This window comes from Musa acuminata, chromosome BXJ2-1 (assembly GCF_036884655.1).
Source record: "Musa acuminata AAA Group cultivar baxijiao chromosome BXJ2-1, Cavendish_Baxijiao_AAA, whole genome shotgun sequence".
Taxonomy (NCBI): domain Eukaryota; kingdom Viridiplantae; phylum Streptophyta; class Magnoliopsida; order Zingiberales; family Musaceae; genus Musa; species Musa acuminata.
The window spans coordinates 2,999,647-3,020,937 of NC_088338.1; the positions used below are offsets into that span (position 1 = coordinate 2,999,647).

The following is a 21,291-nucleotide window of genomic DNA, read 5'->3' on the forward strand; positions in this document are numbered from 1 at the left end:
TGAGGTGGTCTCTGATACCAAGTGTTTGCATCGTGCTTGGCTCCTTGGAATCAGATTCCCTGGCTTTCCTACTTTACAAACCCACTTCTTTCAAGAATCTGGCAACTACAAGGGGATGGCCATTAGCTCCAGGGTGATAGAGCCCTAAAACCTAGCCTTTATCTGTTGCTGCTGTAGTGGTTTCAAAAAGACAATGAGATGAATGGAGAGAGAGAAAAAAAGAAGCAAGTTCTTCTGCAGCTGGATTCCCAGCAACCACTGCACAAACTTTTGGTTTTCTTTCTTGTGATCAAACATGATATCTAGCAAAGCCTCTAAATCATGCATGCCCAGTTTTCTTCTATCTAGTCATATGCAAGTGCACTTGAAGCTATACATGCTTTACCAGGAAATTAACAAGGTTAAAGCTGAATCTAAGGGAAGCAACCATGAGTTCATTGATGAGCTAGAAATAAATTCTCAACTATCTCATGCAGACCATAGAATCACTGCCCATGAGCATGATACACACACACACACACACACACACACACACACACACACTCTTTCATGTACTGTTGCATTTCTAGAGACATCAACGGTTAAATCTCATACCAGTCAGGAAATTAAGCATAATTCGCTTTAATACTCTAGTAACTAATCAATTTTTGTATCATTTTGATATCTAAAGTTAGGATGCTGCACTTGTGGAATAGATATTTGAAATGTCATCAATCTAGAAAGAAGATTTTACTGTTGTTTTAGCATGCAGTGATACAGTTGCTTCTTTAGTGACGCAGAGAAAACAATATGAAACCTTGTGGAGAAGAGCAGAACCTGCTTTCCTATAAGAATAGTAGTAGTATGTGTTACACTTGTAAGAGTGTAATTTAACTTGTGACTTGAATTCAGAAATTGTTTGCAGCAAGAGAAATTGTATACAGGGAAAGTCAGGATTGATCTTAATTTGCAAGAAGTGTGCTGTTAAAGAGAGAAACCTGTTGTTTTAGGTAATCTAGTTGGTGTTTGAAAGGAGCAGAGAAGCAGTAAACCAAAAAACACACATTAGTACGTGATGTAATTTTGTGAATGCTAAGGTTATACTATTTCTGAAACAAAAAGAACTGTTTAGACTATCAAAATATTATATCAAAGCAACTGGAAGTAACTTACTAATGTTTGCTAAGGTTGATAAATGCTACCGGAGTTGTTTTGGTCTTCTCAGATAAAAGTTTAGTAGATGCCAGTAGTAGATCGAAGGTCTGGAGTGCCGATAACATTTGTCTCCCTTTGAAAGATGCTTCCCTGTCCAACAAGACAAAGTACATTGAAGATGTCCCTGGACAACAAAGTAGTTACTCAATGAAGCTATCAAGCTCAGGACTAGTATTACTGATACCATGTTCCAGTTTCAGTAAGCATATTGCAATTTTCTATCTTCATGGGCAATTCTCTTTTCCTTCTGGTAGTATCATCTGAGAAGCAGTAGTAGTTCCTGCATGTTATTAATCACTAAGTTTCACTCTTGCTAAAGTTTCATGCAAGGCTACACGACACTGCATGGAAGGAATTCGTTTACTAATTTAAAAAAAAGGTTTACAAAATTTATTACAACACACACTCTCCCTCTGCATGAACAATGCGTTAAGATTCATATATATAATTGTGTGTGTGTTGAGTAAAAAAACTGGAGATGTAAAAGAAAGCAATATAAAGCTACAAGCATTGCTCTTGCAGTATATAATGGTCAACACAAAAACTTTTCATAGGTTCAGATTTCAATTTCTTGATTGCATGTGTGTGCAGGCATATATATTAATAAAAGTCTGAAAGAAAGCAAGACGAAGAAAGCTACAATGAACTCACCGAAATTGGAGATGTTAAGAGTGATCAGAGCAGCATTCACTCTACAGAAAATGGAAGCTTCCATCTGCTGGCCTCCTCAGGCTGAAACCTTCAGATGAACAAAGAAGTGTGTGGAAGTCTAATAGCCTGAAAAAAGGAAAAATCGAATAGACTGTTGTCTCAGTGGTGAGAGCAACTTCTTATTGGCGACGCCAAGCAACATCAACATGAGGGATTGACGACTCTCAGACACAGCATCCTGCCATTTTCTCCTCTATCAATGGATTCAAGAATCTCCTCAGGTGGCTGCTCGATCAGGTTGCATGCCATGCAGATGAGGGAGATATGATCATAACTGGTAGAAAGCTTGCAACACAACAAAGATCATTGCCACTATGTTTGTCACCATGCCATGTTGCCATCATACTTTGACGTTGTCAAGATGAAAAGATGATCTCAATTCTCAAATGATTTAGCCCGTGGAGGAATGCCTAGCTAATCTTACTGTCACAAATCACTTTGTGACGTGAAGCACCCCTGCTTGGTGTTTATCCTAAGATCAGAACAAGTCTAGTATTTTAGAGAGTGCACTTGCACAAATTTCACATCCTCAAATGCCAAGAATGCTCAGTCGCTATAATCATTACAAAACTGATGTTTTCTTTCCAAAACTTCAATGCATTATTTCTAGACAATAATTGAAAGATTGAGAGGCAAATGCTATAGTGTACATTACAACTGCTATCTTTCTTCTGAGTTGAATCTGTTCCAAGCTTCCTGCATCAAGTTTCGTCAGAGTTAAAACCAAATCTAACCAGATATAAGAAAACACAATCTTGAACATAAGTGCTGTGACAGTGGGATAGACAGTGGAGTGTGATTCACTAGGTCATGCATACAGCTTGGATTGGCTTGTTAAGACTCTCAGACACAAGAATGTAAGTCGAGCTTAAGTATACTGGTACTTAACTAATGAGAGCAAAGAATGAAGAGTTGGATGGGCAAGCACTAAAAGCTTATGCAAATTATACATATAAATTTATACAAAGGGCTTGGAATCCATATGCAGCAAAAGAAGTGGTGAAATTTCCTTTATGATTTCAAACTTCATGTGATGATGGTTCAAGGTCGATAATCACAAACTATAGCAAGAAACTAACATCATGAAGACTACCTATTTGCTTCAAGTTATGTATGCATGAAACAGTACTATTTACACCAAATACATCTATTAAGCAAGTAGGAATAAACATTTGACAATCATTAGGAAAGAATATTGCTCACGGGCAACCAGCAAGCCTGAATAAAGAATTTTAACAAGACAATGCTAACACCAATAACAAATTGACAAAATTGTGAACATGGTGTCATTAAGAACTAATTCACATTTTTTACAGATTGATGACTGTTTAACCTTTTCAAAATTGTAAGCTTTAGAAATATCAAATGCTGGCCAAAGCCAAAAGCAGAGGTATGATATAAATCATTAGTGGTTAAATACACAGTAAAATGAATTAGGACAGTGACAATTCATGATGAATAAACCCACATTTGATCCTCAATTGACATAGGATATGAACTTGATCAAGAGGATTTAATCTGCTGCTCTAGAACAAACTATCATAGAATCTCAAAAGCTGGAACAGGGTTAAACAGATAATAGATATTACATTGACACGGAGACATCTTTATAATAAAAGCACAAATTCAAGGACATTACTCTATTTACCAAGGAAAATAACTTTTGAATGAGAGCATGTTGTTTACTTTCTTCGACAGTACAATGCAACATCAGAATTTACATTGTTAAGGAAGCTTACTAAACATTTCTGCACTTACGTAGTGACATTGAGAAGATCTCATATAAGTGGGTTTTGTATAATAAAAAAAAGACATATACTGAGCTACAAATGACTTTAAATGTACCACTCACCTTCCCCCTCCTGGCCTGTACTACCATACTTCTCTAATGTTACATCTCAAACCTTATGAAATGCATATTGCTAATCATGGATCCCTCAGAAAAAAATGTTCAAGAAAAAGGCTCAAGGGGGGTGGGTCAAATAGCATAAAAAATTATGTCCCCCAAAAAGTAAGTATATATTTTAATTATATCATAACAAGCACAGATCACTGGAAGTTTCAAAAGCATTCATGAATCCAACATATGTAGCAGGAACCACTATTATCACTTTCCAAATACAAAATGGTTTACCAGCTAGAAAATGAGTGGAACTAGTGCCACCAAAACAAAATTGATTTTCTTGTTCCCTTAAATCGATCCTAGAAGTTCAGCAAATAGAAAAACAGCTTTGATTACTAAAGACTTTGTAAAAGCTTTCATCCATTTAAAGTTGTCCATCTTATCAAGAAAGTCAATAAAGTTAACCAGTCACCTTAAGGAGATCGAAAACTTTCTCACAAATGTACTTCTGTTGAATGCTGGCCCCCCTTTGCTGTAACTTATCTGGATGAACACAGAGAGTAGCCCTCCTGTAAGCTTTCTTTACTGCAGAAGATGTGATAACATCTGTCAGTTGTATAGGCTGCCAACCACTCTCAGGGCCAAGGATCTGCAAATGGAAAACATCAAGTAAAACATTTTGAGAATATTTTTTTAGTCAAGACATGCTTGCTACCTGTAGTTTCACTATTTAATTATGTAAAGCAAGGTCCGCAATACTGAATGATACCGCCCGTACCGGGTGGTACGTACCGGTCCGTCAACAAACCAGTACACGGACCGCCAGCTACTAAGCGGTAGCATCGATTGAGGCGTTATCGTCGTCGATCGAGGCGTTATCATTGACGGTGACCGAGGGAGAAGAAAGAAGAGGGAGAAGGGGAAGAAAGAAATAGGAGAAAACGGGAGAACCTGGATATTGCCGCTCTCCTCCTCGTCTGTCGACGACTTCTCATCCGTGCACGGGAGAAGAGGCATCGACGTCGCGGGGTGAAGAGAGGCGGAGATTTTTTTTTCTTCTCTTCTCGGGCGATGTCGCTTGCATTTTTTTTTTTATCTGCGACGTTGTCTTGGCAACGTCGCCCGAGAAGGGAGGCGACGCCACAAATTTTTTTTTTTATCTGCAATGTCGCTCGGGAAGAGAGGCGATGTCGCCTTGCATAAAGGTAAACCGAGCGGTTTACCTATATATATATACCAAGCGGTATACCGAAATATACCACTCGGTATATGATACCATACCGAATAAGTCTCGAAATTTTGGTACGATACGTAATTTCAATCCTTGATGTAAAGTATCAGTATGCCAAGAAAACTTTGTGATAGTAGAAGCTAAGATTTTTGTGTAAAATACCAGTGATAGTAGAAGCTAGTCAGCATTATATTTTAAGAGAAATACAAGACAACTTATGTTACTAAATACATTATTCAGGCATTGCATGACTAAGATTTTTATCAAGCAACATAGACATTAGTATATAACACAAAATCATTTGAAGAAAAATCAGCAAGAATTTCCTATTGATATCAAAAGAGTCCTTCGTTGTTGAAATTTGAGAACACCAACTGTCAAGTGAGTTAGAGAATGCCTAACATGGGCACTTTCCAATCATTCTTTCACTTCCAAGTAAACCAGACCTAATATCTGTTAAAGAAATTTAACCACTCAATAATAATTTAACCCAAAAAACTGAGTAATAATGACATTCTTCAGCTTAAACATTTTAAACATAAAAAATCAGTTAATTCTGTGTAAAAGGTCTGAAATTACACACTTCAGCTTAACACATTCCAATTTTCAAGAGCATATACAAAAGCGACATCAGAGTTAGGATTTCAGTACCCATTACCCAACATCAAAGAAGATAGAGTCACCTAAGGTACTTATAAATGGTATCAAAATCACTTCTTTAAAATCCATCTGAAGAAACATCAGAAGCAATCAAACTTCTCAGACCAATTGATATGGATCATTTATCCAAATATAAGTTTACCTTGATATAGAATTTTAGTGCATCAATATACCACAATAGCATAGCCTAGCCATTTAACAAACCAAAACTTCCAACTTGTCTATTCGATCTGAGTCCCTAGGATTTTTCAGAAATAGTGAAGAAATAAATTTGTGTTATAAAAAAAAATTTAGTAAAGTCACCTTTTTCTTTCCACAAAAGAGCAACTGGCAGAGAACATTGGCAAATAAAATTGTTTAAACAACAATATTAAAATAAAAACTGGAAACCAAAATCTATACATACATATTGCAGTGTTGATAGCAGTGCACGCAAATTTCCTTCTTTTCCATTCGACCATCTCTTAATGTCACCATCCAGGTACTCTGCCAACCTCTACTACCACAGTTTTATTGAGATTGGTCATCTACAGAAAGAACATATCAAATTGTTGCTACATTTTGTTAATTTTCAAAAAGCTTACATTTTTCTCAGCTTGCTCTCTTTGTGCAAGAACATCCCGCATGTTTTTTTCTGCAAGAGCTTTGGCCTGTGGACCACAAAGCAAATTATTTGAGACTGACAATCTAAATCCCAAATCCAATTTTGCCCTACAGAAAACAGAAGTTATGTGATAGAAAGTGGACATACAGCACGTTCAGCTATTCTCTGATGCCTCTCTAGTCTAGCTTTACACCTTAAAGCTGATTCACCTTCATTTGAATTAAATCAATTATCAGAATAACCCCAAGTTACAAGAAAAGTAAATATATAGAGTTTCAACAGAACTGTAGAAGCTTAAAATTATAAACTGATGGCACATGGCAAAAACAAAAAAATGGTTCACCAAAATTACTACTCTGTTGATAATTAGAATCTGAATTTGCTTGGTAACTGTTCAAAGAACTAGTACTTTGAAATTGTGCATCAAGTGGGCCATCCTGTATGTCACACCACAACTCATTTAGTTAATTATCCAAGAGATAAATAAGAAGGCAAAAGAGGAAAAGCTGAATTTTGAATTAGCAAAAAGAAAACCTCTACCTTATCTCTGGTATTTGAACACTCTTCCGTCACATTTTCTTTCCTTGTTGTGTCTCTAGAAGTAGCATTGTATCTCTCAGCATGCTCTCTGGCATCTGCAGCAACTTTTACAGCAAGTGCTCTTTCTATAGCACGCTCACGAGCTTCTGCAGTGGCCCGTTCAACTGCAGCACGCTCAGCCCTTAACCTAGCATCTCTAGAAGCCTTCTCAGTTAATGATTTGTCCAGAGCATCACAAGAGGTCTTCTTTGCCTTTTCTTGGGCTTCCTTTAGTGCTCTTTGCCGAGCCTCAGAAGTAATCCTCTCTACAGCCATCCTTTCTGCCCTTTCTCTGGCTTCAGTAAATGCCCTTTCATGTGCTTCATGGATTGCTCTTTCCTCGGCAAGTCGGTCCTTTTCTCTTCCTCTCTCCCACTCGTTTGCTTCTTCTAATAACCTTGCCCTCTCCTCTTCTTCTAATTTCCTTTCCCTCTTTTTTGCTTCTTCTAATAACCGTGCTCGTTCCTCTTCTTCTTTCCTATCTCTCTCCTTTGCTTCCTCTAATGACCTTACTCGTGCCATTTCTACTTTCATTTCCCTCATTATTGCTTCTTTGAACAACTTTGCTTGCTCCTCTTCTTCTTTCATTATACTATCTTTTCCTTTTTCTAACAACTTTGCTAGCTCCTCTTCTTCCATTTGCCATTCAATCTCTTTTGCTTCTTCTGATAACCTTGCTCGTTCTTTTTCTTCTTTCAATTTTCTTTCCCTCTCATTGGCTTCTTCTAGTAACCTTCCTTGCTTTTTCTCTTCTTCCAATTTTGTTACCCTGTCTTTTGTTTCTTCCCATAATCTTGTTCTCTCTTCCTCTACTAATTTTTCTTCTCTCTCAATTGCTTCTCGCAATAACCTTGTTTTCTCTTCCTCTTGTTCTTGAATTCTTTCCTTCTCTTTTTCTTTTAAATTTCTTGATGGTTTCTTTATCTGTACTCCTTTTTTCTCCATTAATTCTTTTTCTTTTTGTTCGGTTTTCTTAGTATCCAAAATAATCTTTTGAGAAGCCACAGGAAGTCTATCAGTTGCAATTAGAGATGAATATGATAAGTTACCTTCATTTTCCGATAAATTAGATGGCTGGGCATTCAAAGCCATGTGAAGAGGCCTGTTGCAGATAATTGGAATTGTATTTATGGAGAATATTTTATCCATAAAATGAGGCTCAACTTGAATTTCTATAATACCTTCATTTCCACAAACTTGAAAACCTCTTTCATATTTATTCTGTCCCTCAAAGTTTTCCAGGTTGTATGGCTCTGGGGTTGCATCTTTTTTCTTGTCCCTTTGCTGCAGTTCAAGCTGAGTTTCTTTTGGATTATTTCCATCATAATTTAGCCAGAAGGCAGCTTTTGTTGCTTTGATCAGCTTCTCTTGGTCTTCAAGTGTTGTTGTTCTTCCTGATGTTTTCCATTTCTTCAGAACCTCTTCAAGTTCATCAGCTTCTTTATCTTCTTTAAATCTTATTTCATTTTCTGCAGATAAGCATGTCTGCTGTTTCATATTTAGTTCCTCTCGTCTTTCCTGCTCATGCACTACCATCATTCCTTCAGATCGATTTACATTCTCGGCATCACATTGCTTTCCTTCTCTCCTTGTCTTTTCAGAATCTGTGCACTTAGAAGCTGCTACTCTTCCCTCCCCTTTTGATACACATGATACATAAGGCACTTCAATATCCATTTCTTCTTGCACAACAGTGACACTGGCCATGTTAAACTTATCTTCACCCTTACCAGGTACAGGAGCTATGTTAGTGATGTCAATTTCCTTTGAATAGTTTTGATCTTGAGGTTTAGCAGCTCCTGACTTCCCTAAAGCAGATTTCAGTTTGCTGTTTTCTTCTTTGTCAACATGAGTATAGTGAAGCTTACAGTAATATGAAGGTTCCATTTTCTTTTCACTCCTTGCAGATGAAAGAGTCTCTTCACCTGCACATGGTGCTTTTGTTACCTCTTCTTGTATGTGGAGTTTGTGAACCTCTCCTGGCTTCTCAACTTCCTCCGTATGAGACACATGAGCTTCTAAGTTAGAATTGTCTTCATGTACACAAACCACAGGTGCTGCCTTATCTTTCTGCAAGTTCCTGTTGCTTTCAGTTTGACAAGCCAGTGTATCATTTGTGCTCTCATTTTGTTTGATCTCACCGATCATTGCAATTATTTTTGTTTTCCTCGTAAAATCTTTCCTCTCAGATACCTCTTCAATCAGTATGTGATTCTCACTGCTCACCAGCTCATTGTATTTGCCTGCTGATCTATTGAGCAATTCAGATGATTTCAAGTCATTTACTTGCCTTGCCTTTCCTTCCTCTTCGGTAAATTTAACTTTTTCCTTCTTTTCATCACATGGAGTCAGTTTGGCAGTACTTGTAACTTCCTGTCTTCTCTCTGAAGCAACTAGCATTTCATCAAAATCTTCACGCCTCGGTGACGCTTGACACAGTTTTTGTTCTTTATATTTCATGCTTTCAAGGTGACCTAGCTTCCTGCTGTTCCGAAGGATACCATGTTTTCTTTCCATCAACTGTTTTGCCCTTTTTAGTTTAGCTTGAGCAAGTTCCATTGCTTCTTTTACAGCAGCAACAGAAGCTGCAGCAGCTGAACTAATATCGACCTGCACATCAGTGAAGCTAGGAGAGTTGTCCTTGACAACCTCTTGACGCACATGGAAGTCTTTTTCTTTAGGAATTGATTTTAGGAAGCTTACTTCATCCAGACCAAATTTTGAACTTGACGACAACCTTTGTTTGGAGAGTTCTTGCTTATCATATAACCTAGGAGATGGCCTTGATGGTGGTGGCACTCTCAATGGTTGTGTCTGAAGACTGAATTCAGATGCAGTAAAAAACACAGTATCAGAGGGTGGTACATTCCCATTTGATATGGAATGACTAAAAGAGTGTGAATGATGACTTGCATTTGCATGCCCATTATCAGAAACAGGATATCTATTGGTATTCTTCTGATCTGCTCTCAAGTAATTTTCTGAACTCTTTGAAATATTGCCAGAAGAGGCACTTAAAACTTTATTTTGGTCTTTCCTGTTATCTACTCCTTCATTTAACATGTTTCGAGGGCCGTCACCTCCAATAGTCTGGAAGGGGGTGTCTGTGTCAACAACAAAGCTAAATGCAGGAATGGCATGAAGTTGAGTTATATGTGTTTTTCCACTCATTGCACCCTCTTTACTTCCTTGGCTACTCTTGTTATATGACACATTGAATTGTGTGGAACAAATATCTGAAGGAGTGGAATTTGGTGAGGACCTATCACCTTCTTGACAAGTCATACGACCCCCATGTGACTGTTCTGGGGTGACTTTCGGTTCTCTCGTCATGTGCTGGCTGCATGTTGCTTCCTCTCTAGTCCTTTTGATGAATGAAAGAAAGACAAAAACTAATTAATGATCATATCTGGGTACCTTTTAGGACAAAGATATTTATACAAATAATTATACTTGCCAATAAAAAATTTTATATCCTATTCAATAAAATTAAATCATAGAAAGAGATAAAAGAGACTGAATGCATATGAGCAAAATAGTTGATCATCTGTATCCAACATTTCCTAAAAAATACTTTCCCAGATAAAATTCCCCATGGAGATCAAATCATGATGAAACTTCCTGTGTAATTTTAAGTCCACCTTGAGGCAGTCAAAAGAATTTCCTAAGGTCACCAGAATAGATGCAAATAGATTAGAAAAAGAAAGGACTTCCAGGTAATGCGAAACTCGGAGACAATCTTAATGTTGTTTGACTCCTGACTTTGAATGCACTAGAAGGGTTTTTTCCAGACGTCCATGACAACATACCTATTCAACCCAATATCCTTTATCATAAAGCATTTTATAGGATTACAATGGCAATTTTCTTTACCAAAATAAACAGAAAAGAGATTCAAACAATGGATTTACAATTGTCAACAGAGAAAAAATTATCTGTAAATCCTTCAGCAATCATGAACACAAGGGGAAACAATGGAACATGCATATATGCGACCTGATATTTGACGTACTTTAAGATAATAGTAAGGTAATATCATCATCATGTTACCAACAATGCAAAAACAGACGAGTGTTCTTGGAAGACCATAGTAACAGCTGGTTGGCAAACTCCAAATAGTCCTCTACTTCCCTTAGTCGGCAAAGAACAATTTCATTTCTGAAGAACCATGTTTTTTTTTGTCTCTCTAACAGCTCATTTCAAGAGAAGTAGACATGAAGCCTTTGAAGGTGCTAAAGCTAATTATCCATTAGGAGTGCAAATTAAGCTGGAAGCACAAACATAGAGAAGAATAAGCTCAACCACTGGTGGGAACAAGAGTCAGTAGATCGCTAGGAGAGAAGCATATAAAGATTAGCATTCAAACAAGACGGGGAAAGGAGAGCTCTTTCAAACCCACACCTCCCTTTCGAAGAACAAGTCTCCTCCAGCTTAGGCGCCGCAAAGAGCTCATCGTGCAGAGCGGCGGACTCTCCAGAGTCTACACCCCCGAACACATCGGAGTAGTCGAAGCCGGCGCCCCGGGTCCGGACAGGGGCAGCAGCATCGAAGCCGTCCAGAGCCGGCGGTAGATCGAGAAACGGAATGGAGATCGAACCAGCGTGGTCGGCAAAGATCTCGGCGTAGTCGCCCAGGCGATCAGCGAATGGGGCACCACGCCTGGACCGATCGCCGAGGACGTCGGCGTCGGCGGACTGCTCGGAGCTGCCGCCGCTTCGGCTCCGAGCGTCCTCCATAGGGACGGAGACAGAGGAGGGAGGGCTTGGATTCAAGGCTTCGTTTCAGTCGTCTTTTTCTCTTCTACTATCCGTCGACTGAGGATGACCGGCGGAAAGAAAAGGTAAACTCGCACATATATTTATATATATCCCTCATAATTAATTATTTTTTATTGTCCTTCTCGCTGTGTACGTAACGTGTGTATGTATTTTTGTAATTATCTCCCTCATAGATTATTATTTGACTTATTGCTGAAAGAAATTTCAATCGGTGTTATTACTAATTATAAACTCATAAGATGTCTTAAAAAAAAAAGAAGGTATTTTTATTTTATATCATGAATTTAAATACATTTTAATTTGAATTTGATATTTAGAGAGCTTAACAATTAAGTGTAGTTTTCTTTTGGCCATAGGCTGGATCTTTCTAATATTTTCACTCCATATAGATATAATATTAAGATGGATTATTTAGTCGAAAAAATCCTTATTTTATATTTTTAACAATAAGCACTCCTTTTAATAATTTTATATTATTATTTTAAATATTTGACAATAATGTAGACATTATTGGTGTCCTTTCCGCTTTTAATAACACTTGTCTTTTAGTTTTCTTTGTCAATGTCACAGGCCAATCTGGTCTTAGTATGAGCTGTTCAATTCTGCTATGAACAGTTGGTTTTGTAAACGTAAAAATTTCTATTTATTTAAAAAAATATAATATTATATTTAGTAAAGTTTAACTTTTACAAAAATATAAAATTAGACAAAATAAAATAGCTACAGGAGGACTTATTTACTATCGATATATGCAATTTTATCTTAAAAAAGAGTTTAGGGGGTATTACGCCTTTACCGTCGATTAGATATCCAAAACAAACATTAATATGCGTTTGCCGGGAGTCGAACCCGGGTCTATTGCTTGGAAGGCAATTATCCTAACCGTTGGACTACAAACGCGACATGCTGATGGCTAAATTACACATTTATAATCATAATAAAACAAAAACAACAACGTAAATGATGGATTGGAGCGCATCACGCCATTACAGTCGATTAGATATCGAAAGCAAAAGAATTAACATGCGTTTGCCGGGAGTCGAACCCGGGTCTATTGCTTGGAAGGCAATTATCCTTACCGTTGGACTACAAACGCGACTTACTGATGATGATTACATTGCACGAAAATTTATAATATAAACTAAAAACAAAAATGCGAAAAATAGCGATTGGAGTGTAGTACGCTTTTACAGTCGATTAGATATCCAAAGCTAGAAACCAAGATGCGTTTGCCGGGAGTCGAACCCGGGTCTATTGCTTGGAAGGCAATTATCCTAACCGTTGGACTACAAACGCCACTAACTGATGGAGATTACATTTTACAAGAATTAATAATATAAAGAAAAATAAAAATGCGAAAAAAAGAGTCATTGCACTGCGTTACGCCTTTACAGTCGACTAGATATTGAAATAAAAAAACCGACATGCGTTTGCCGGGAGTCGAACCCGGGTCTATTGCTTGGAAGGCAATTATCCTGACCGTTGGACTACAAATGCGACTTCCCGATGGTGATTACATTTTATGAAAATTAATAATATAAAATAAAAACAAAAATGCGAAAAAGAGTGATTCCACTGCATTACGCCTTTACAGTTGATTAGGTATCGAAAGCAAAAAACCGGCATGCGTTTGCCGGGAGTCGAACCCGGGTCTATTGCTTGGAAGGCAATTATCCTAACCGTTGGACTACAAACGCGACTTCCTGATGGAGATTTCATTTTACGAGAATTAATTATATAAAACAAAAATAAAAATGCCGAAAAGAGTGATTGCACTGCATTACGCCTTTACAGTCGATTAGATATTGAAAGCAAAAAACGAACATGCGTTTGCCGGGAGTCGAACCCGGGTCTATTGCTTGGAAGGCAATTATCCTAACCGTTGGACTACAAACGCAACTTCCTGATGGGGATTACATTTTATGAAATTTAATAGGATAAAAAAAAGCAAAAAGTAATTGCACTGCATTACGCCTTTACAATCGACTAGATATTGAAAGCAAAAAATCGACATGCGTTTGCCGGGAGTCGAACCCGGGTCTATTGCTTGGAAGGCAATTATCCTAACCGTTGGACTACAAACGCGAGTTACTGATGGGGTTTACATTTTATAAAAATTAATAATATAAAATAAAAACAAAAATGCGAAAAACAGTGATTCCACTGCATACGCCTTTACAGTTGATTAGATATCGAAAGCAAAAAACCAACATGCATTTGCGGGGAGTCGATGAATTCAATTGTTATGGTTCAATTCTACCAGATAAAGAATGATTAACTTGATGAATTTAAAATGCTTAAATATAAATTAACAATAATATTTTGAAATTAAATTGTTATAATTCAATTTGTTGTGCATCGGACTAACCTGAATCCTCATAATGATTAAAGTATTTTATTTTAATTTTTGGAAGTGAAATTGACTCAACCCTGCCCGCTGGCGAGCATAGGTTTAACCGAACCCAACAATCATCAGCGGTGGGCTTATGCCCTCGAAGAAACGATCGCTTTTTTGACCGTCCAAACCTCCCATTTCTTGCCGCCGGACTGCATTAGCCGAGGCGGAGAATGGCGGCCACGCTCTTCCTCGTCTCCTCCTACTCCACCCCTTCCTCCTCCGCTCCCTCCTCGCCCCTAAAGCTTACCTCCCGATACTTGCCCCTCCGCTCCCTCCTCGCCCCTAAAGCTTACCTCCCGATACTTGCCCCTCCGCACCCACCGCCGTGCCGCTCTCCTCCGCGCGCCGCCGTCTCCCCCAAGATCGAGAAGCTCGGCACCCTGATGTCTAACGTCATCGAGGACGTCCCGAGCAACGCCAGGATCGCGACCATCAAGGTGATTCAGGAGCTGGCCAGCCTGGCGCTCAAGGAGGCCAAGGAATTGATCGAGGGCCTGCCGAAGAAGTTCAAGGAGGTCATGTCGAAGGAGGAGGCCGAGGAGGCCAAGAAGCAGCTCGAGGAAGTCGGGGCGAAGATCTCCATCGTGTGAACTCCTTCTCGAAACAGAAGATGCAAACAATTCGATGGCTAGGTTTGCACAGTTGTGCTCATCCTCTTATCTGTTCGATTGAGCTCGATGATCAGTCCTTGAACTCTTCCTAGCGAATTCAGGTTCTGTTTAGTCGATCACATTTTGTTGTTTACTTCATGTCACGTACAACTTGTTACTGTCATGATCTCACTGTTTTATATTGGTAGCTTTCTCTCTGACTCGTTTATCTTGCTTCTCTTAATTTGTTACAGTAAATTACGATTGTCCAATTTGGATGTTGATTTGGAGTCAACCAAGGATTTACTCTGCGTCTGTCTCTGAGCGATATGGTGTTGAGCAAGAAGAGGTCCATGCCGATGTCCTACAAGACTACGTAGGGCATGTCGGACAAAGCTCCTTCGATGCTTAAGTTAGTTCGGATTCCGAGAATTTAATCAAGTGCCGAGTCTATATGAAATCAAAACACCGAAAAAGTCCCCCCCGGTGAACATACATGAGGGGCCTTTTTATATTACGGTCTGATACCCTTTCACTCGAGGTTGTGATTAAATGCCTAGCTTCTTGATACCCTTGACTATAGATGCAACCATGTAGTACCGAATTTCGAAAAACTAGGGTAACTACTGGTTGAATCAGCTTCCTATGTAACTAACTCCACAGGGTTGAATCAGCTTCCTATGTACTGAATTATATAGTTCAGTAAAGGTGAAAACTGCAGGAAAGAGGATTAATATATGAATGGCATTATGATGAGACTTTGCACTAAAAAAGTTCAAAAGAGAATGGCAAAGCTGATAGTAGTGTAAATGGCACAAAGGAGAGAGAAATGAGCTAGGGTAGTGGTGTCAGTGTTAAAAACAAGGTTGATTCATGTCCTGAGCTCAGAAATAATGCCAAAGAAGGTGACTTGAGTAGGAGAACAGACAAGGACAAAGATCCAGCCAATGTGGACACTCAACCTACTACCATTAGTGGATTCGGTGATCATTCTGAATTGAACATATTCGGCAGAAAAAGGAAGTAGGGTACGTGTGAAGGTACTGCTGAATCTGTTTCAGAGGTGGAACACAAACCTACAAGTGCTTCTTAAGTATCTGGATCAAAGCAGAAGAGTAAGCAGAAAGAGGAAACTAACCACCATTCTGCATCTCTGCTACTGAAGTTTGCACCTGAAACTGCTTTGCCATCCAAGATTTGGCTTATGCTGAGCCTTGGTTGAGTGTGATACACAAATGTTCTAAGGTTCAGATTACGCTTGTGTTTTGTTTGAGAAAGGCATGGACACATAGAAGGCCTTGAAAGATTAGATAACATTGGGCCTTTGGCATCTCAGTAACTAATCATGAGCTTTATTATATGCCTGGAAATGTAAGTTCTCAAATACAGACATCAAGTGTTCTATGCTTGAGAGGGTGATTTCCTAGCTTACTGGGTCCCATCCCAAACCTTAAGGACAATCAAGTGGATGAAATGAACAACCTATTGGAAAAGGTTAGCAAGCTTCTCACTGGACCTTTTGTTAGTACATAATTTCAGTCCACATGGTCTTATGCCTCCTCTTCCTTTTTCACTAGCTAAAAATATTCCATGATTGACATTGTAGATTGTTCCAAAAAATGTTGCCATTATTGGTATCTCCCTTGTGGCATTTTCCTACATTCAAAAATTTACTTATGCTTTTGTCGTAGTAGATGCTAGATTATTTTGTCTGAAAACTTTGGTTATCCTAAGGTCTGAGTTGCTGTTTAGGGATATTATACATGTCCTATAAGTATAAGATGTATGGTATTAGCCTTTACATCAGTTAGAGGGCATTGCTTATATCTTGATTAAGTGTTTGGTTCCAACGATATGCTTTTACCCATGAAATATATATATATTTTTAATGCTCAACTGCCCTAACATAGTATCTTCTTTGGTTACATAGCTTTTTGAGAAATTTATATCATGGTTTTAAATGTGGATAATGGATATGTATTGGTCCTTGGCCGGACTAGCAACTAACTACCAGAGGGGAGGATAAGGAAAAGAAAAGGAGAAGGAAACGAGGAGAATATGAGGGGAGGAGGAGAAAAATGGAGTGGGAGGAGTAACGGAGAGGACAAGACAGCAGGCAATGCAAGACAGTAGGTGATGCAAAGAAAATTGGCGTAGAGAGAGAAGGGTTATGCAGCATAAAAAAATCGGATTAAGAGAGGTGTTAAAAAGACTGTTGTTTGTCTCAAAAATAAAATAATATCTGGATCCGGCAAAATTGGTCAGGTCAAACACGGATCAGTAAATGCCACCTGATCCAAGCGAAATTTACTATCGTAGTAATACCAACATTATACAGAGTCAGATTTTGCACATTTTGCATGTCAGTTCAAGTACAGACTGGCAAATACGAACTAATGTGAACTGATCTGAGCGAAGTTTAAAACCATGATTTGTACCACAAACTAAATCCTTCTTAATTCGCTGGCAATAGCACCAGAATTATAAAGAGAGGTCAGTTGCATATCAGAGTACATGTTAAGCTACTAAGACTTGAAAATTCTTGAGAAGCTGTTCTTTAACAAAACAATGTGGAAATTGTCATCCTGCCTTTTCTTTTATATATAGTATATGTAGAACATTGGAAATGCTATGACTTGTTTAGTTTTATAGGATTCAAGAATCGGCAGCAACTCAGACGAGAAGAATGTGGTCCGATCACAGGGTTCTCTGCACTATAATCCTACTCGAGGCATTTCTTTCTTGCTGAGGAACATCAAGGGCTCAACTCTTTCTTCCCAGCTACTCCATGGTGGTAAAACACATGCATCACATCTCTTCTTTGCTCAGAACCAGTTTGCTGGTATACATTCCTCAGATATCTCAAGGATTCACTTCAGAGTCCGCCAAGCTCTAGACTCCGTTGCTGCTCTGCGTCTGCGTCTGCGTCTGCGTCACACTCTTCTGTTCATCGTGATCGTGTTCTGTGGAATGATCATAGTCGATGCTGAAGGTATTGCTCCCGAACGCTATCTTTTGCAGCTTTTCGATGTCAGCCGAGTACTTCCCAGAGTCATACACGGTGCTGTGTCCAAATTTGACACCATTGGATAGGTCAGGTAAGCTTCCCCCGCCATCCAAAGCTCTCAACACCTACAACAAGTAGAAGATGGTAAATTTGATTGTTTGAATTGGCATGCAGAACAACCCGTGGAGTACCTGCACCATTCTTGGTCGCTTGGGAGCAGAATGACGAACACAAGCAGCAGCAGCTTCAATCATCTGTAACATGTCACTCTTGGCGAAATTGTTTTCGAGCTTGGGGTCTACCAGTTCTTCGTATTCACCTGTTTCGAGAGCATGAACCAATAGCGGTCGAGCCTGCAGAAGCGAAGTTACAGAGTTTGATGTAAGGAGCAATGGAACATGGAAATCTAGTATATGAAGTTGACATCAAGATCATACACATTCTTTAGCTTCATAATGATCAACAATCATGTAGATTAGTTGAGCGTACCCATTCGACTAAACTCTCATCCCCTAAAGGCTGAGATGGATCCACAGGCTTTCTCCCAGTTATGAGTTCTAGTAGCACAACTCCAAAGGAATACACATCAGATCTGTCTGTCAATTTTCCACTTGATGCATATTCTGGTGCCAAGTACCTAAAAATCATGGAAGAATTTTAGATTGGGTTAGTAGTCTCAATAATAATAACAATAATACTAATGTCTCTACTGATCAAATTAATTGGTGCTACACAAAAATGATCAGGGAATTAATCTGCAAAGCAGCGAAAAATAATACCCAAATGTTCCCATGACTCTAGTTGACACATGAGTGTGGGCATCATTTGATAGTTTTGCCAGCCCAAAGTCCGCAACCTGTGTGCCGGTAAGAGCTAGCTTTAGAAACTTGGATAAAAGTAATTCGAGAAAGAAGGAAAAAAATCATTATTGGTGAACTATTACAGAGGATCAATTGAGTAGGAATTATTTAGGACAGTAGCAACATGCACTGGAGATGCCTATTGTTGTTGGAAAATGTGAGAAAAATTTGGGGAAAAAAAAGAGTGATTTTTATTGCATGACGGGAAAAGATTCATATTGATATTATTGTGAAGAATAAGAAAAAAAGAAACTAGGTGAAGAATTTTGCCTGTGCTTCGAAAGATTCATCCAAAAGGATGTTGGCTGACTTGATGTCCCTGTGAATGATCCGAGGATGGCCTGGGAAAACACAGGAATCAGGAATGAAGCTTGCTTGTCACAGATGAAGAACGTAAATTGCCACTTACAGTCTTCATGCAGATATGCCAGTCCACGAGCTGAGCCTATGGCAATCCTCGTTCTCTTTGCCCAGTCGAGAACAGGAAGCCCTTCCCCTGATAGCCAAAGATCGATGGAGTTCGACACGATAACGATCTCTTCAAGCCAAACGAGAACAAGAGCGTGTTCATGAATCTAACTTACCATGCAAATGGTGCTCCAGTGTTTTGTTGGAGACGAACTCGTAGACGAGCAACCGGTGGTGCTCCACGATGCAGTAGCCCACCAGGGAAACCAGATGGCGATGGTGAATGCGGCTGATGATCTCCACTTCGGCTCTGAACTCCCTTTCTCCTTGTCCACTCCCGATCTTGAGCTGCTTCACCGCGACTTGCCTCCCGTCCGGCAGCGTGCCCTTGTACACAGGTCCGAACCCGCCCTCGCCGATGTGATTGTCGCGAGAGAACCCACTGGTTATGCCCATCAGCTCGTCGTACGTGAACTGCCCGCTGTTGCTGCCATACAGGCTCTCTGTCTTGGTATCTGCATGCCCATTGCCTGGATTGTCGATCATCGATTGAAGATTTAGGACTCTGCAGTCGGTCACTTACTTGGAAATGCGATTTGACCAGGTGGATGCCGGTATTGTCCTCGGGAACCCTTCGTGCTTCTCTTCTTCTTCCTCAAGGCCACAAAGAAGATGACCGCCAGCGCGACCAACGCCCCGGCAACAGCTATTCCGACGAGGGTTTTGGCCACGGAATTGTCGTTGGAGTGGGCTGATGGTGTGGTCGATGGTGAGGCAGTTGAGTTTTTGGTAGAAGATGTGGAGGACGGCCGCAAACTAGTATATGCTGGAGGAGGAGGGGTGTTTATTTGGGTAGGTGTCGCAGGAGGAGGAGCGGCGGTGGTTGAAGGTGCAGGGGTGGAAGTGGATGGAGGAGATAGAGCAGAGCCTGGTGGAGTTGTCTGCGTGGGTGGGGAAGGGGGTGATGGAGTAGAGATTGGTGTAGGAGGAGCTGTCACGACGACAGGGGCGTCTGGCGGCGGAGGGGGGAATTTGGAATCCGATGCCGGGGTAGGTGGAGGCGATGATGCTGGCAGAGGAGGCGGAGGAGGGGATGCTGAGTCATAAGGTGGTGGAGTAGGAACGGGGGAGACGGTTTTGGGAGGGGGAGGAGGAGGAGGGGAGGAGGAGACGGCTGGCGGAGGGGTGAACGATTCATTGGAGGTGGAAGGTGGGGTCGGTGTTGGTGGAGGCGGGGTTGATTTCTCAGCGGGAAGTGGCGCTGGGGCGACCGGAGGAGGTTGCGTCGGAGATGGTGGAGATGGCGATTGGGAGGTTGACGGTGGCGGAGATGCCGCCGCCGGGGAAGGCAGAGTCGGCGGAGAAGCGACAGGTGGAGGAGACGTCAAATCAGAACTTGGAGTCGCAGGAGATGGAGCTGATTCCGACATCCTCTCTCTCTGTCTCTCTCTCTCTCTCTCTCCAATCTATTCTCCCTTCACTCCTCTGTTACAATTCCAACGCTCAAAACGATGGTTTTCAGGCGATCTGTCATCCTGAACAACCCGTACGCGCAACAGGCGCAGTGGGAGAAGATGACGACATTACCAGGAGAAAGAGGATGCGGGTTCTGCATTCCGTAGGTCTCGGAAGCAGAGAAACAGGAGCGGGATCGATGGATGTGCATCCATGAAGCGGATGCACCGAGGGAATCTTGGCGGAGGCTGAAGCGACCTGAAATGGTTCGAGAATGGCCGGGGAAGGAATCCAAAACCGTGGGATGGGACGAGAGCGATGGAGAGGAACGACCGGGGAGAAGAATTCGACAAGCATGCAGTAGTAGCTGTCTCGAGATCAGCTCGTCCGTTCGTTTGGCGGTAAAGCGGCCCCAATAATAGGGGGCTTCAAGAAGCCCCTCCCGCGCAATCCAGCGTCATCCCCTCCTTCCCCCGCCGCTCTCAACGTAATATATATCTCATTGTAATTAATATCTCTCAATTAACGGTTGAGAAGGGCGTTACACATTTTGATTAAATTTTGAACGAATTTCCAAGAAAAACCCATCATTTAATTTTAAAAATAAAAATAATGTTAGCTCTTATTCTCTTATTCTTCGGTAAGTATCAGAGGTTTAAAGTTGGAATGCATATGTTCCTCTTGTTAGAATACCTCTATGCTATGATCGAAATGTCAGCATAGCTTGATCGAGCTCCTGATGTCCAAGGGTGCCCATGCGAGAACTTTCATGAGTGAGACGGACGTCGGGTTGAGATAGGTCGCAAAAGTTGCCCTCGTGTCGCCAACCTCAGCACTCAGGCCAAGGTCGAGAGAAGTTTTTCTCGATATGACCTCTCCGAAGCTTAACAGAATCGAGTGAAATAAGAGTGAGTTGAATGTGTCCCCTCCGTGTTGGGCAGTGGACATTTATATATGTACATGGGAGTTGGTC

At 40.4% G+C, this 21,291-nt stretch overlaps 4 protein-coding genes and 7 non-coding genes across 20 annotated transcripts; 2 read left to right on the top strand and 9 right to left on the bottom strand.

Moving 5' to 3' along the window:
• Window positions 1–2,439: 2,439 nt before the first annotated feature.
• On the bottom strand, window positions 2,440–11,661 carry LOC135586592 (uncharacterized). Of its 9 annotated transcripts, none has more exons than XM_065092227.1 (9): window positions 11,224–11,661; window positions 7,673–10,186; window positions 6,784–7,615; window positions 6,587–6,680; window positions 6,391–6,452; window positions 6,224–6,289; window positions 6,046–6,135; window positions 4,221–4,397; window positions 2,440–2,601 (listed from the first exon to the last, which is right to left on the bottom strand). In XM_065092227.1, exons 1-9 carry the CDS (start codon window positions 11,556–11,558, stop codon window positions 2,566–2,568), a joined length of 4,206 nt encoding a protein of 1,401 aa, XP_064948299.1. In that variant the 5' UTR covers window positions 11,559–11,661; the 3' UTR covers window positions 2,440–2,565. The 9 variants fall into 9 exon arrangements, 6 of the variants coding, with proteins under 6 accessions (XP_064948299.1, XP_064948301.1, XP_064948300.1 ...); XM_065092229.1 differs by having other exon boundaries at window positions 6,784–9,643; window positions 10,092–10,186; window positions 11,224–11,363; XM_065092228.1 differs by having other exon boundaries at window positions 6,653–6,680; window positions 6,784–10,186.
• A 767-nt stretch (window positions 11,662–12,428) lies between these two features.
• Window positions 12,429–12,500, bottom strand: TRNAG-UCC (transfer RNA glycine (anticodon UCC)). The gene has a single exon. It is a non-coding gene; the product is annotated as a tRNA-Gly (tRNA).
• A 124-nt stretch (window positions 12,501–12,624) lies between these two features.
• TRNAG-UCC (transfer RNA glycine (anticodon UCC)) lies at window positions 12,625–12,696 on the bottom strand. Its single transcript has one exon. It is a non-coding gene; the product is annotated as a tRNA-Gly (tRNA).
• Window positions 12,697–12,824: 128 nt separating this feature from the next.
• TRNAG-UCC (transfer RNA glycine (anticodon UCC)) lies at window positions 12,825–12,896 on the bottom strand. The gene has a single exon. It is a non-coding gene; the product is annotated as a tRNA-Gly (tRNA).
• Window positions 12,897–13,025: 129 nt separating this feature from the next.
• TRNAG-UCC (transfer RNA glycine (anticodon UCC)) lies at window positions 13,026–13,097 on the bottom strand. The gene has a single exon. It is a non-coding gene; the product is annotated as a tRNA-Gly (tRNA).
• Window positions 13,098–13,225: 128 nt separating this feature from the next.
• Window positions 13,226–13,297, bottom strand: TRNAG-UCC (transfer RNA glycine (anticodon UCC)). The gene has a single exon. It is a non-coding gene; the product is annotated as a tRNA-Gly (tRNA).
• Window positions 13,298–13,425: 128 nt separating this feature from the next.
• TRNAG-UCC (transfer RNA glycine (anticodon UCC)) lies at window positions 13,426–13,497 on the bottom strand. Its single transcript has one exon. It is a non-coding gene; the product is annotated as a tRNA-Gly (tRNA).
• A 116-nt stretch (window positions 13,498–13,613) lies between these two features.
• TRNAG-UCC (transfer RNA glycine (anticodon UCC)) lies at window positions 13,614–13,685 on the bottom strand. Its single transcript has one exon. It is a non-coding gene; the product is annotated as a tRNA-Gly (tRNA).
• A 399-nt stretch (window positions 13,686–14,084) lies between these two features.
• LOC108951741 (large ribosomal subunit protein bL12c-like) lies at window positions 14,085–17,576 on the top strand. 2 transcript variants are annotated; one of them, XM_065092232.1, is made up of 3 exons: window positions 14,085–14,710; window positions 14,843–16,082; window positions 17,241–17,576. In XM_065092232.1, exon 1 carries the CDS (start codon window positions 14,169–14,171, stop codon window positions 14,586–14,588), a length of 420 nt encoding a protein of 139 aa, XP_064948304.1. In that variant the 5' UTR covers window positions 14,085–14,168; the 3' UTR covers window positions 14,589–14,710; window positions 14,843–16,082; window positions 17,241–17,576. The 2 variants fall into 2 exon arrangements, with proteins under 2 accessions (XP_064948304.1, XP_064948305.1); XM_065092233.1 differs by having other exon boundaries at window positions 14,085–14,630.
• On the bottom strand, window positions 17,481–19,558 carry LOC135597908 (proline-rich receptor-like protein kinase PERK12). Its single transcript, XM_065091413.1, has 7 exons — window positions 19,040–19,558; window positions 18,865–18,951; window positions 18,726–18,796; window positions 18,375–18,451; window positions 18,085–18,232; window positions 17,787–17,948; window positions 17,481–17,720 (listed from the first exon to the last, which is right to left on the bottom strand). The coding sequence occupies exons 1-7, from the start codon at window positions 19,407–19,409 to the stop codon at window positions 17,481–17,483; spliced, it is 1,155 nt and encodes a 384-aa protein (XP_064947485.1). The 5' UTR covers window positions 19,410–19,558.
• Window positions 19,536–19,970, top strand: LOC135597909 (uncharacterized). The gene has a single exon (XM_065091414.1). The coding sequence runs from the start codon at window positions 19,536–19,538 to the stop codon at window positions 19,968–19,970; it is 435 nt and encodes a 144-aa protein (XP_064947486.1).
• Window positions 19,971–21,291: the final 1,321 nt, after the last annotated feature.